Source organism: Alnus glutinosa, chromosome 13, assembly GCF_958979055.1.
Source record: "Alnus glutinosa chromosome 13, dhAlnGlut1.1, whole genome shotgun sequence".
NCBI lineage: Eukaryota > Viridiplantae > Streptophyta > Magnoliopsida > Fagales > Betulaceae > Alnus > Alnus glutinosa.
Genome location: NC_084898.1, coordinates 11,356,604 through 11,372,443, shown reverse-complemented (window position 1 = coordinate 11,372,443; position 15,840 = coordinate 11,356,604). Strand labels below are relative to the sequence as shown.

General features: G+C 38.6%; 1 protein-coding gene across 1 annotated transcript; it reads left to right on the top strand.

The window, feature by feature from the left end:
- The first annotated feature begins 3,361 nt into the window (after positions 1-3,361).
- LOC133853705 (L-lactate dehydrogenase A-like) lies at positions 3,362-6,274 on the top strand. Its single transcript, XM_062289709.1, has 2 exons — positions 3,362-4,046; positions 5,667-6,274. The coding sequence occupies exons 1-2, from the start codon at positions 3,438-3,440 to the stop codon at positions 6,108-6,110; spliced, it is 1,053 nt and encodes a 350-aa protein (XP_062145693.1). The 5' UTR covers positions 3,362-3,437; the 3' UTR covers positions 6,111-6,274.
- Positions 6,275-15,840: the final 9,566 nt, after the last annotated feature.

Below are 15,840 nucleotides of genomic sequence, written 5' to 3'. Positions count from 1 at the left end.
ATCCTTCTAGAACTTGAATCAAGGTGACGATTCTTTGTTGCCCACGTGGATCATGCTCATTGGGCCTCCACGAATTTGCTTGAGCCCATAGCTCTTGAATGAGTCCGTTGAGTACATCCTTGAACTTCTTTGCTCGTGCTCTCGTAACCGACCCAATTGGTACTTGAACGAGATCTTTCGAAGCGGTACCTTGATCTCCATCACTTTGGCATCTCTACAAGGGGGCATGAGCTCTATATGCAGCTGACTGTTTCATGCAGCAGGCGATGTCATCGATGCAGCAGGAGGTTCACTCTATTAACCTCCGTGTGGAGCAGGGCCAACTAGACATTCAGGAGTGTCTCAAGTACCATCATCTGTCTAGTAGTAGTACTGATGACAAGGATGATGTGCCTATGGTTGAGGCAATCTGAGTTTTTCCTTGGTGTTTGGTTTTTATTTTGAGACATTTTATCTTTCTGATGGATAATCTGTAAAACTTTATAACTCTTGGTTAATTTTTACTCTATTTACCCTTGTCCTGCTGAGATATTTAGGGGGAGTAATTATTTTGTGGTTTTTCTTAATACTTTGTTTTACCCTTTGTCTTTTTGTGACAAAAAAGGGGAGTATTTTTTGATTTGGACAGGGATTGTATTTTTAACCGATCGAGTGATTTTTGTCCTAAAATGGCCAAAGGGGGAGTTAGTTAGTTTGTGAATGGCTGCATTCTGTTGGATAAAATCACTTCTATGTAATGATGCATTTAAACAGGGATTCAGTTATTTTCAGAGTCTTCTTATTTAGAGTTATACTTCTAGAAGATTCTGCACAGATTCCAAGTCAGAGAAATCGGATCCCTTGCATCCGTCCGGACCCTCAGCTGTCAAAGGATCATTCGTCCAGACGACGAGAACTTTTCGTCGACTTTTCGTCTGGACCTTCCTCTGTGTCGAGAAGCTTCGAACTACTCTAGGTTGCATCCGTCCAGACATCTCAGCAACACGGCCAGACGCCTTTTAGTGAAACAAGGAAAATGACTTTGTTCCAAAACATTGATATGGGAAGAAAGTTGCAATCGTCCGAATAATGTGTGTTCTTGTTCAGACACTATCTTTGATAAGGCAAGACGTGCATATAAAGTTCAACTGTCCGGACGTCATTCTTCATGGTCCTAACGCACAAGCCTTAATATAGAAATAGTTTGCCGCAGAAGTTTAACCGTCTGGATGACAGACTCCATGGTCCAGACGCTGAAGCCTTAATATGGAAATTGCCTGCAGCTGAAGTACAACCGTCCGGACGCTAGGGCAACACCATCCTGACGCTACTCTATTCAGGAAAGAATTTCAAGCGAATTTGGAAAGCTGATCGCATAGTTGTCCGTCCGGATGCCCTCAACTACCGTCCGGACGCCGCCTAGCAAAATCGCATCAGACGCGATTTAGGTTTCTGTGGCCTATAAATAGAGACCCCTAGGCATGTAATTTGCAAGAATTTGGTAGTACTTAGAGAGTTTATTTTAGAAGTTATTGTGCAGATTCGTTCACTCTCAAGCCGTTGCCAAGTGTTATTATTGTGCTGAATTGAAGTTTATCTTAGGGGTTGGCCCTAAGGTAAATGATTTCATTGAAGACCCCTTCAAGTAGGTGACTTGGTTGGGAGGCGTTCGTGTTGGGTTACACGTCAGAGTGCTAGATACGATCGCTGTATTGGGTATGTGAGTGTTACTGTTTATATACTAGCTTTGTCTTCTGAATAGTGAATATTCTGTGTTTGACTACCCCAAAGTGGGTTTTCTCTTAATTGAGTTTTCACTTCGTCAACAAAATATATGTCTCTTTAATTTCCGCATTGTGATATTTTGTTGCACACTATTACACATACTTGGTAAATTAGGAAGTCATATTAATTTTCAATTGTTATCAGAGCTTGGTACACTCTGTTTAGATTCAATTCTTAAGTGTTACCTTTCTTATTGACTTCTAGTTTTAATTCAAATGTCTCGAAATCTTAATGATGTCCCTGCCTTTGATGGTACGAACTATGGCTATTAGAAAGCTCGTATGCGATTCTTTTTAAAATCCATTGACTGTTGGAAAATTATTGAAACGGGTTGGACTAAGCCAGTGGATGCAACTCCTGAATCAGTCACTGATAAAAATGCACAACTATTCAATGATAAAGCCCTCCATGCTCTATATCAATTGCTTTCACCGTCTAAATTCGCTAAAATCTCAAACAGTGAATTTGCTAAAGAAGCATAGCAAATCTTAGAAACAACATATGAAGACATCAAACTTGTTAAATCTGCCAAACTTCAAATGTTGATTTCTAGATTTGAAGAAATTAAGATGTTGGAAGATGAGACATTCGTAGAGTTTTACTCCAAAATAAGCGACCTAAGAAACTCAATGGTGAGTCTTAGAAAAACCGCCTCAGATGTAAAACTCATTCGTAAAATTTTTAGATCTTTGTCTAAGCGTTTCAGAATCAAGGTGACTACAATTAAAGAAAGCAAAGACTTAGAAGAGATAAAGATTGAAGAATTGGTGGAATCTCTTCAAATTTATGAGCTGTCCTTGCCTCCGGTCAAAAAGGTGAAGACCGTTGTCCGTAAAGCTTTCAAGAAGAAAGTCAAAGTCTTATTTGAAGACGACTCTGATGATGAAAAAAAAGCTGTGGCAATGCTAGACAAAAATTTTGAAAGATTAATGAGGAATGATTGGTTCAAGAAAAAGTTTTTCCAAATAATGAAGAAGGCTTCTAGAGAGTCTGAACTTGTAGCAATGTTAGGCAGGGGCAAACCAGCCGGCCCCTGCCCGGCCCTTTTCATTTAAATGAGATTTATTTAATCAAAAGCAACTTCTGATGTCACATCAGAAGTTGCTTTTGATTAAAAAAAAATATTTTTTTATTAAAAAAGTCGACTGGGGGACTGTAAACCGTCTCCCAAGTATCATTTCTCCTGAACTTGAGGAAACTGAAAGGGAGAGTAATGCTACATATCATCCCCTTGTCCTTCTTTTATCCTCCTAAAATTGATGTGGCTTTTGAAATCACCATTAAATTTATGATAGATCATTATTGGATTTTGATCAAATAATGATTTTAAGAATCACATCAATTTTGAGAGGACAAAAAGAAAATAAATGGATGATACGTAGCATTACTCCTTAAAAGAAAGACTTCACTATACATGGAGGAGGAAACCTAGGGCAGTTACTTCCAGAACGTGGACCGTTGAAAGTCTATAGCACGAATAGGAAATCTAGGGCAGTTCTTCCAGAACGTTGACCGTTGAAACTCAAAAACGTTCTCCCCACTCAACGGCTCTGTTCCCTACGTACAGGACCACAGCTTTTCGTTCTCTCCAAGACACTCCGACTACAAATATCTCCCACACTCCAACGCTCTGTGCCAAAAAACCCACGCACAAAAAGCTCTCAGTTTTGACAATGCACAAGACTTCTTCAGGCTCGTCTCTTGGCCCGGGAGGCCTCGACCTAAGCGAGGCCTTCTTCAAGCCCATCAAGAGCGCCGCCCCTCTGTCCCCGACCAAGCGCCACACCAAGATCTCCGTCATTGGCGCTGGCAACGTGGGCATGGCCATTGCCCAAACCATCCTCACCCAAGACCTCGCCGACGAGCTCGTCCTCGTCGACGCCAACCCCGACAAGCTCCGCGGCGAGATGCTAGACCTCCAGCATGCCGCTGCCTTCCTCCCCCGCACCAAAATCCACGCCTCCGTCGACTACGCCGTCACCGTCGGATCCGATCTCTGCATCGTCACCGCCGGGGCCCGCCAGATCCCGGACGAGTCTAGGCTGAACCTGCTGCAGAGGAATGTGGCTCTGTTCAAGGGGATCATACCCCCTCTTGCCCGCTACTCCCCGGACTCCATTCTGATGATTGTTTCCAATCCCGTGGATGTGCTTACTTACGTGGCCTGGAAGCTATCTGGGTTCCCCTCGAATCGGGTTATCGGGTCGGGTACCAATCTCGACTCATCCAGGTTTCGGTTCCTCATCGCCGATCATCTCGACGCAAACGCTCAGGACGTCCAGGTCAGTGGCAGCACCCTTTTGTTGAAGTAGATATTTTCTTCAACAAGCTCATGTGCTTACTTTTTATTCAAGAGATTATTTTAAATGATTTTTTTTTTGAAAAATATTTTAAATGATATTTAATCATGTGTGGTACAACCCTGAACTTTTAAATTACTCGTGGTACAACCCTGAACTTTAGAGTTACTCTGTAGCTTGGTTGGTCCTTATATTTTGCATAGCATTTATTTTTGTTTTTTTAAGAGAGATGATACGTGTCCTTTTAAGTTTTTAATTCTCTAGTAAACATTTTTTTGAAAAAAAAGTAAAAATTACATTGAATTTAATATATGATAGTAATCATCTAAATTTAATGATAATTATCAATATCACGTATGTTACTAAGGCCCCTTTTTTTTTGGTTTTTTAATGTGCATAAGGGCGAAAACTAGAAGGGAAGGACTATTTTTGTGTTTATATAACAGTGTTTTGTGTTCGAATGTTAATTATTATTATTATTATTTTTAAAAGAAAAGAGAGAAAAAAAAATAAAAAAAAATAAATAAAAATTTAACGGAGGCTAATTTTTGGAAGTGGAGGAGAGTTTCATGGGGCTGCATTGGATTAGAGTTTGTGGAGGTACAGAATTTCAGGACTTTTGTTTTTTTTTCTTAGGGAATACTTCATCCATTAATTCTGATTACGTTTTTCAAAAAATTAGGTGTGAAAACTGAAACATGAAAGGCTATGTTTAGTATAAACTATAAACAGGTTTGTTAATTGTTATGCTTCATCTTTGATTGGACCAACAGACACCTATAAAGTAGCCATGCATTGAATGATGAATTTTAGGCTCTTCTTAATAGTTTATCGTAATAGATTAAAGATTAAAATTAGGGGTGAGTAGCTTATATAGTCCTTGATTTATTAGAGACTACCGGGTTGGTTGGCAAAGGGTACTTTTGTCTTTTTTGTTGTGACCAGATAATGTGAAAGTAATTTCTGTGTTTTGTATTTGAGTAATGCTATTTAATAAACTTTTTTTATAACTATCATACAATTAGATGATATGACAGTAAAAATAAGTTTTGGATGAGCACTTGGTAAAAAAAAAAATTAAGTGCTAATCTAAAAGCTAATTTTTACTGTCATATCATCTAGTTGCAAGACAACTGTATTATATTTTGAAAAAATATACCTAAACTTTAAAAAGTGTCAATTTAGGATTTTCATTTCTCAATTTTTTCAATTTCAATAATCCGTTTGAGTTTTTTGTTAAATTCTGTCAAAATTTTCAAAATATTTCTATTTTTTTAGAAAAAAAGAAGAAAAAAATTGCTAAGATTTTAGGTGTTCAGAATTTAACGGAATAATAATAAAAAAAAATAGTATTTGAGAATTTTGATAGGATTTAATGAAAAATTCTAACGGACGGTTGAGATTGAAAAAAATTAAAAGATAAAAATCTTAAATTGACATTTTTTTAAAAAAAAATTTAAATATCTTTTTTAAAAGTGATGAAAGATTTGACTATAAGTAAAATTTTCTGAATAAAAAACCACCTTAAAAGAGCGTAATTAAGCAATGTTGTTGGTTTCTTAGTTAACCTGTTTTGGTTGTAAATTGTAATTATGATTGTAGGCTTACATAATAGGGGAGCATGGTGATAGCTCGGTGGCGCTGTGGTCAAGCATTAGCGTCGGCGGCGTGCCGGTATTGAGCTTCCTAGAAAAGCAACAAATAGCGTACGAAAAGGAAACCTTAGAGAATATTCACAAAGCAGTGATTGATAGTGCTTATGAAGTGATAAGCCTCAAAGGCTACACATCGTGGGCTATTGGGTACTCGGTGGCCAGCCTGGCTCGATCCCTTCTTAGAGACCAGAGGAAGATCCACCCGGTCACGGTCCTTGCAAGAGGGCTCTATGGCATTGAAGGTGGGGACGTGTTCTTGAGCCTGCCGTCCCAGCTTGGTAGGGGTGGGGTCTTGGGCGTCACCAATGTGCATCTGACGGACGAGGAGGCGCAACGGCTAAAGGATTCGGCTACCACCATCCTGGAGGTGCAGAACCAGTTGGAAATATGAGCTTAATTAAAGGAACTCTACCACTTGGGTCGCTTTCTTTCTGTACCAGTTTCCCTCTACTTTGTTTCTGCATTTTTATGGCTATCGAAATCCATTTTGGTGTTGTAGAAGTTGGAAATATGAGCTTAATTCAAGGAACTCTACCACTTGGGTCACTTTCTTTCTGTATCAGTTTCCCTCTACTTTGTTTCTGCATTTTTATGGCTATCGAAATCCATTTTGGTGTTGTAGATCATCCCTTTTTTTGGTAATTGAAATTTTATTGAAATTCTACCAGAGACTTGAAACTCACAACAATCCATGGAAGAATCCTTTGAACTCAAAAATTTCATATCCTAGTGGAGTGGGATCTTGACCTTCCTTATATATATTGTGAGGCTCCAATTTTATTTAGTTTTATTTTAGGGTAATGTTAAAAATTATATTTTTATATTATAACTAATCTACAATAATAATAATAATATTGATGTGATAGTTTCAACTAACCATTTGATAAATTTTTATTAAAAAAAAAAAATTCTAAAGATTGATTGAGACATCAACATTAATATAAAATAATTATAAGGATAAAAATACAATTTCTAATATTTCTTTTTATTTTATTTTCTCTCGGCAAATCACTGGAATCGTTTGGCAAATCACCTCCCCCTTATTTTCATTTCTCTAAAAAAAAAAGTCAACAACTTTTCAAAATTATTATCAAACAACTTTCTTCACATTAATCACTTATAGTAATTCAAATATCATTTCATCTTTCTATCACATTAATCACTTATAGTAATTCAAACAAAAAAATTCACAATAAAACTCGAAATTGTAAGTTAAGGGATGAGTGTTTTTATTGATAATTTCATACACTTTTTTAAGATTCCAAAGCTTTTGTCATAAATTTGTCGCCTTTTCCAATTTCTTAAGAGATTCAGTTGTCAAGCAATTTGACAAAATGGCTAAAACCTTAAATCCATTATCATAAAAGCATTAATAAGATCATTATTGCCTGCAAAACAACCTTGCGACGTGATGGACATTTTGGGGAATAATTTCACTCAATCCAACTCTAAAAAGGAAACAGTATGACTCTCGGAAAGTCCTATATCGGGAGATAGACATTAAGTAGCCATTCCCGAAAATATGCGACAGGAAGTAAATCCAGATTGGGTTTCGGAAATGCATATGGCCCAAAACCAAGAGTCAGCAGCTAGCCAAGGTCCGTGACAAGCTTGTCCCGGAAATCAGGTATCAATTATTTAGGAAATCTGGATTAGGACTCTACTCCAAGTTGAATTAAAGTAGGAGTCATAATCAAATCAGCAGTCCTATCCTCGGCAGAATCGGAATAGGACTCTTAGTTCAAGTTTAGTTTGGTTAGTAGTCCTATTCTCGGTAGAATCGGGATAGGACTCCTAGTCCAAATATGATCCAGGATCTTACGAGATCAGATCAAATTATATGTTTATTAAAGGATCAAAGTCCAAGTAGAACTCTGACAACACTTCTAGATCGATAAATAGTAGGAATCCTAATTCAAGTTTGATTCCCCAGGTATAAACTCAGACTGATTATTTTATGCACATAACATTATTTTTTCACAGAAGCTAATTTAGACATTGGAGCAAGACCCCTGGAAGGGTCTCTAGTTTTGGTTTTTTTGCAAATTATTCTTGGGAAGTGTGAAAAACATCCTAAAATGTACAGCTTATCACCATATCGGAAACTATACCAACAGTTTGGCACGGTCTTTGGGAACCGATCATTCGTTTCTCATACACAAAAGAAGATCCAGCATTGTGATGAACACACGTTCCAGAAGCTAGATTAACCCAGAGCCCATAGTTCGAATGGAGCTAGTTATTCAGAACCATCCAAGTCCACCATTTCCTCCCCTGGGCGGTGGAAATCATAATCGCATAGCAACGTTGGAAGCCCAGATGAAGCATTAACACACCGAAATGCAGAATTGCTGGTCAGGAGACCGAGACAGCCCCCTCCCGAGATGAACATGGATGAGCGTGAAGAAGAAGATCGCAACAGCAATACCAATATTTGGATGGAGGACCGACAGGAGGACGATGATCAAGAAGATAATTTCCAGGAAGGCGATCCCCTGGAATTAAGGAACAGAAGGCTCGACCCTTAGGGAGATCGACGGGAGGATGCAGGAGCTTTGAGCAAAGTCATTGCCAACTTGGAGAGAAGTTGCACATACATGGAGATGGAAAGGAAGGACAAGAGTAAATCCATAATGGTGGACAAGCTCCTAAAGGGTATAGACTCACCCTTCACCAGGCGGGTAGCAGACTGCCGGCTACCCAAGAAGTTTAAGGTACCTCAGAATTTAAGTTATGTTGGAGACAAAGATCCTCTTGACCACCTGGAGATTTTCCAAGCTCATCTAGACCTTCACAGGACACCCGATGAAGTAGCGTGTCGGGCCTTCCCCCTCACTCTTTCGAGGAATGCCTGGGACTAGTTCAAGAAGCTGCCCCCAAATTATGTTGATCAGTTCAAGGAGTTGTCCAAGATATTCCTAACGGAGTTTCTAACTTTCCAGACAAGGAAGAAGCCTTCAGGATACTTGCTATAATTACACTATCAAAGCAACGAGTCTTAAGGAGCTTATGGCCCGGTTCAATTGAGAGAAGGTAATGATCGAAGATCTGACCAAGGATATGGTCTTTTCTGCCATTTATTAAGGAGTTTCACCCAAGGAGCCTTTGATGAAGAAGTTGTGATATGAACTCCACCAACAAATGTGATGAAACCCGATAGCAATGATGGTTTGAAACCCCAAGATCGTGTAGACAAGAATTGTTGAGGCTTGACCCGTCACCTAACTAGATGAGAAACCAAGACTACGAAGGATTGAAACGCCACACCAAGAATCTGAATCTCTTCAAGAATCAAGGTGATAAGTTTGGTTGTTTGAACGCCACAAGATTAACTTGATAAGCTCAAGAAGTTCTTTCAAGAACTAAGAGGAACACAAGACCTCACAATAATAATTTTCTGAAAACAAAAATCTATATTACAAAATTCGTAATGCCCATCTATATACTTGGAACAACCCTCCAAGAATAGGGAAAGTCTTAACTATAGCTTTAAAAGCAACACAAGTGCCAACATAAACAAGTCCTCACATTTTTAGGTCTATTTGGACTTCTAGAGGCAGCCAAAATAACTAAATGACTAAATTCATAACCAGCCAAGACCAAGTTCATTCCCCTATTTAATATCCTTGAAACTCAACAAGTTCACACCCTTTAATGGTCAAACCATGCTGGTCACGTTTTTGCATGCTAATTATCCTCTTCAATTGCTTTGATGACATGGACTAAGCCTTGATTATTATTTGAGCCCATCTTGGTCTTTTTAGAATCAGCCTAATTCTCTTGGATTAGCCCATTTAGTGCTTCCTTGAAACGTTTGGCTCTAAGTCTTGTAATTGGGCCACTAGGAAGTGACAAATGTCTTGCGCAACTTCAGCTCCATTCCCATGTGTATGATCAGCATGTCCAGCTCCTTGGTTTCCATCAAGTTGGTCTAGAAGCAATCGAGTACCTTATAGGGCCTAATGGATAAGGTAGAAGAATTCATCAATCAAGAAGAGACACTGAAGGCTATGGTCAGTTCTAGGCTACCCTGAGAGACAACCTCGAAAAAGGAAAGAAAAGAAGTTAGAAAAGCTGATGGGGAAGAGCAGAGGCTGGTAAACAAGTTCAAAGACTATAATTTTACACCTCTCAACGCTGGGATATCAGAAGTTCTCATGGAGATCAAAAGAGATTCGAAGTATCGCCGACCACCAAAAATACCAGGCAATCCTCCTCCCAAGAATGATGGGAAATATTGCGATTTCCATGAACAAGTAGGTCATTACATTGAGGGGTGCATAGCCCTACGGTTGGTACTCGAGGAACTCATAAAGAATGGCAAGCTGATTCGGTTTTTGTGAGAGCAACAGAATCAGTGAAGAAATAACAGGCCCTGGAATTGTCGGGACTATCAACCCTGAGATCAGCAGCCACATGATTATTATCTCCGAGACTGTCCTCAGCTATACGAGAGAGATCAAGAGAATGATCCCCGGGAGAATAGTGAACTTAACACATAGTCATGAGGTTTCAAAACTAATCTCAATCATGAATGGTTCAACACTCAAAATTCGCTGGACTCCCCATTAGAAAAAACAACCAAGGCATATATATTTATTATTATTAATATTTTTATTTTTATATATATGCAGGCTGTGCAATGCTTAGCTCCCTTAAGCTTTCTAATTGACCCATGTAACGAGTGTTAGGTCAATGACTCCCAAACCAGATGATTTTAGGGCATTAGCCTTTTATCAATCAAGGTAAACTTCCACCTTTTGACACGAATACCCAATACTTAATGAGGCAAGAGATCCGGTTACTCTGTGAAAAGCTCAAAGTGATCAATATTATTCTTTTTCTTTTTTTTCTTTCTTCTTCTTCTTCATTTTTTTTTTCTTTATGCCAAGGTTATTCCTCTAATAAGTTACCCAGCTGCATCCAAGATATTGATAACAGACATAACTAATTTCAAATTTCATACCCCACGGACTACGTGCTAGTGTGCTTGTGAGAATCAAAGTGAAATAAGTAATATCTCATGCTGCTAAAGAAAATAACAAAACTTCTTAATTCCCTAGTCCAGTGATCATGTGTTCATCATGTTAAGATCACCAATGAAATACAAATCAAAATTAAAAATCAACAGCATGCTCAAGAATAACATAGCAAAATATTGGACAGTGTTTTGTTCTTCCATACCCCCAAACTTAAATCACACATTGCCCCCGATGTGTGTATAGAACTGAACATAACAATAAGAGGATAGGAATACCTGAATGAGCAGATGCGGGGCATATCATACTCCCAAACATGATTGTAAAAACACTTGTCCTGAAAAAGAGAGTTGATGGAGATCAAGGTACCACTTCAAAGGATCTCGTTCAAGTACCAATTGCCCAGGTTACGAGAGCACGAGCAAAAAAGTTTAAGGATGTACACAACGGACTCATCCAAGAGTTATTGGCGCAAGCAAATTCGTGGAGGCTTATTGAGCATGATCCACGTGGGCAACAAAGAATCGTCACCTTGATTTAAGTTCTAGAAGGATCCGGTCAAGGCTAAGAATTGGCAAGAAATATTTTTGGTCTATTCTAGAAGGATCGGAGTGCATGGCTATTCTAGGCGCCACTTTCTTTCCTTTTATGTTGTGATATGAACTCCACCAACAAATGTGATGAAACCCGATAGCAATGATGGTTTGAAACCCCAAGATCGTGTAGACAAGAATTGTTGAGGCTTGACCCGTCACCTAACTAGATGAGAAACCAAGACTACGAAGGATTGAAACGCCACACCAAGAATCTGAATCTCTTCAAGAATCAAGGTGATAAGTTTGGTTGTTTGAACGCCACAAAATTAACTTGATAAGCTCAAGAAGTTCTTTCAAGAACTAAGAGGAACACAAGACCTCACAATAATAATTTTCTGATAACAAAAATCTATATCACAAAATTCGTAATGCCCATCTATATACTTGGAACAACCCTCCAAGAATAGGAAAAGTCTTAACTATAGCTTTAAAAGCAACACAAGTGCCAACATAAACAAGTCCCCACATTTTTAGGTCTCTTTGGACTTCTAGAGGCAGCCAAAATAACTAAATGACTAAATTCATAACCAGCCAAGACCAAGTTCATTCCCCTATTTAATATCCTTGAAACTCAACAAGTTCACACCCTTTAATGGTCAAACCATGCTGGTCACGTTTTTGCATTCTAATTATCCTCTTCAATTGCTTTGATAACATGGACTAAGCCTTGATTATTATTTGAGCCCATCTTGGTCTTTTTAGAATCAGCCCAATTCTCTTGGATTAGCCCATTTAGTGCTTCCTTGAAACGTTTGGCTCTAAGTCTTGTAATTGGGCCACTAGGAAGTGACAAAGGGTCTTGCGCAACTTCAGCTCCATTCCCATGTGTATGATAAGCATGTCCAGCTCCTTGGTTCCCATCATGTTGTCTTTTGTTCCTTCTATATGACTCTAGGCGTCCAGCTCTTCTTTCCTATTCCAGCTCTTTTTTTTAAGGCAAGTAGGGATTTGTTTTAGCTTTGATTAGGAGGGTGGGCGTCCAACCTTTATTGCCTTATATGTCTTGTGTGTTTTATGAAGGTAAGGATTTCTTTTCTTACCCATTTTCGGCTTTAATTAGCTTTTCTATGTTGGGGTTTTTTTTTTTCTCTTGTAATGTTCAGCCACCATTTAAATAAGTGCATAAGCAATGGAAAAGGAGACATTGATTATTCATAAAACTTGTGAGGTTTATTCTCTTTGGTTCTTTGAAGAACTACGCGAACTTATCGGGATTTCCCGTGGCGTTCATACGCTTACTTGTTTTTTAGTACAAGTAGCTACGGGATTTGCTATGACTTTTTACTATCGCCCGACCGTTATTGAGGCTTTTGCTTCTGTTCAATATATAATGACTGAAGTGAACTTTGGTTGGTTAATCCGATCAGTTCATCGATGGTCGGCAAGTATGATGGTCCTAATGATGATCTTGCACGTATTTCGTGTGTATCTCACCGGTGGTTTTAAAAAACCTCGTGAATTGACTTGGGTTACAGGTGTGGTTTTGGCTGTATTTACCACATCTTTTGGTGTGACTGGTTATTCCTTGCCTCGGGATCAAATTGGTTATTGGGCAGTAAAAATTGTAACAGGCGTACCGACTTATCAAACAGAGTTTCCACCACCGTTTGTGGCGTCTTCCTTATACCGAGGTTCTTGTTTTTCATAAACAACGGGTCGAGGTCTTCCATTCGAATCTATCCATAGAACGATCTTGGGTTCCCTTTCGTTGTTGGGTCTCGTTATTCTTGATGGGGTTCACATCAAAACTTCCTTGTGTATTCTTCTCATTCTATTCCAGTTCATGATTCCCTTTCGGATGAGAAATTGTTTGAGAATACTCAAAAGAATCTACCTCGATATGCGGACATTTGGAATTACCTTTCTGTAGGTAAAATTTATTCTCTTTGGTCCAAGAGAAGAAAAGATTGGTGCTTCAAATTTAATTCCAAAGAGAATAAATTTTACCTACAGAAAGGTAATTCCAAATGTCCGTATATCGAGGTAGATTCTTTTGAGTATTCTCAAACAGTTTCTCATCCGAAAGGGAATCATGAACTGGAATAGAATGAGAAGAATACACAAGGAAGTTTTGATGTGAACCCCATCAAGAATAACGAGACCCAACAATGAAAGGGAACCCAAGATCGTTCTATGGATAGATTCGAATGGAAGACCTCGACCCGTTGTTTATGAAAAACAAGAACCTCGGTATAAGGAAGATGCCACAAACGGTGGTGGAAACTCTGTTTGATAAGTTGGTACGACTGTTACAATTTTTATTGCCCAATAACCAATTTGATCCCGAGGCAAGGAATAACCAGTCACACCAAAAAATGCGGTTAATACAGCCAAAACCACACCTGTAACCCAAGTCAATTCACGAGGTTTTTTAAAACCACCGGTGAGATACACACGAAATACGTGCAAGATCATCATTAGGACCATCATACTTGCCGACCATCGATGAACTGATCGGATTAACCAACCAAAGTTCACTTCAGTCATTATATATTGAACAGAAGCAAAAGCCTCAGTAACGGTCGGGCGATAGTAAAAAGTCATAACAAATCCCGTAGCTACTTGTACTAAAAAACAAGTGTATGAACGCCACGGGAAATCCCGATAAGTTCGCGTAGTTTTTCAAAGAACCAAAGAGAATAAACCTCACAAGTTTTATGAATAATCAATGTCTGCGTTTTCCATTGCTTATGCACCTATTTAAAGGGCTGAACATTACAAGAGGAAAAAAAAAAAAAAAAAAAAAAACCTTAACATAGAAAACCTAATTAAAGCCGAAAATGGGTAAGGCAATAAAGGCTGGTTGCCCACCCTCCTAATCAAAGCTAAAATAAATCCCTACTTGCCTAAAAAAAAGAGCTGGAATAGGAAAGAAGAGCTGGACGCCTAGAGTCATATAGAAGGAAACAAAAGACAACATAAAAGGAAAGAAAGTGGCGCCTAGAATAGCCATGCAATCCGATCCTCCTAAAATAGACCCAAAATATTTCTTGCTAATTCTTAGCTTTGACCGGATCCTTCTAGAACTTGAATCAAGGTGACGATTCTTTGTTGCCCACCTGGATCATGCTCAATGGGCCTCCATGAATTTGCTTGAGCCCATAACTCTTGGATGAGTCTGATGAGTACATCCTTGAACTTCTTTGCTTGTGCTCTCGTAACCGGCCCAATTGGTACTTGAACGAGATCCTTTGAAGCGATGCCTTGATCTCCATCAAGTTTTCTACCTTTATGGTCTCTTTTTGCTCTTCTAATATCCCCAACAAACTACTCTCTTGACCTCTTGGTAAATCACAAGCAATAGGGGCTCGGGGTTCATATGGCGTCTCGAGAATATAAGAGTGGGTGATGAAAGAGCCTCTATGCTCACTTCCTCGCCTTTTGCCCGATGTAGAGCTTGTGGGGCCTCAATTTGCTCCTCCTTGCTCTCTTTCCCGTGAGTTTCGACCACTTCTCCATCCTTCATTGTAGTGATGGCTCGCTCATGAAGGATGTCTGACTAAGAGAGATCAGTGCCTGACCTCGAGATTCCACTGCCTGATTGATCTTACCCATAAGTTTCAACATCTGAGCTTGAAAGTCAGAACCTGACTGAGTAGATGGTTTAGCCTGAGAAGAAAGTTGCCAGTTATCCTCAAAGTCAGTACAATATGGAGATGATTGCTACTGCTGGTGGGGAGGATGGAAGTTAGATGGTGGATAGGCCGTTTGATCATTGAACTGTGGATATGCCTAATGGTACAGTTCATGAAATTGTGGAGCATAATTTTCAGGAGCTTGAGCTTGCCACGAGATATTAGACTGGCTACTCCATGCCGGGTCATAGGAATCAAAGTACGGCTCATTCCTCGGTCTAGAGAACTGTGTGTTCATATGCTCATAAGAATAGTTAGAAAATTATCCAGCAGTAAGATAATCTTTAACATGATGATAAGGACTATAGCAATATAAACATGGTTCATGGGGGGTTGGAATGCCTCCCCAAATGAACTAAATTGACAAAAATAAAACAAAGTAACAAAAGAAAATAAAAACAAAAATTGAAAACAAAAAATGAAAAAAAAAAATATAAAGAAACCAAAATTAAAATAAAATAAAAACAAAAAAGAGAATGAAGTTAAATTCAGTCTTTAAAACTTAATAACATAACCGTTTGCAGTCCCCGGCAACGGCGCCAAAAATTGATGTGGTCTTTTGTTTACCAAAATATATCAATAATAAAATTATCACTCGCAATAGTACGAATCCTTGTAGGATAGGGCTATGTTGAGGGTGTCGAACCTCAAGGACTGCGTAGGTATTATTATCAAGCTTTTCGAGATTAAATATAACTTAATTTAAAAGATGTTTGATTTTGTTTTCTAAATATAAATACATAAAAGTAAAAGACATAAAAATAAATAGAGTAGGGATAAGAGAAAGAATAGAGGATTGAATTCACCACTCACCGCATAACAATGGTCAATAATAAATTAATAAGGAAAATTCATAATATGCATGATATAGGGCTTGTCTCACTCGAGTAATGAAGAAATTACCTCTAAAG

Bases quoted from the DNA above. Each gene is read 5' to 3' on its own strand.
- LOC133853705 (XM_062289709.1), top strand. From the start codon at position 3,438: ATGCACAAGACTTCTTCAGGCTCGTCTCTTGGCCCGGGAGGCCTCGAC. The intron at 4,047-5,666 runs GTCAGTGGCAGC...TTATGATTGTAG, and splicing joins CAAACGCTCAGGACGTCCAG to GCTTACATAATAGGGGAGCA.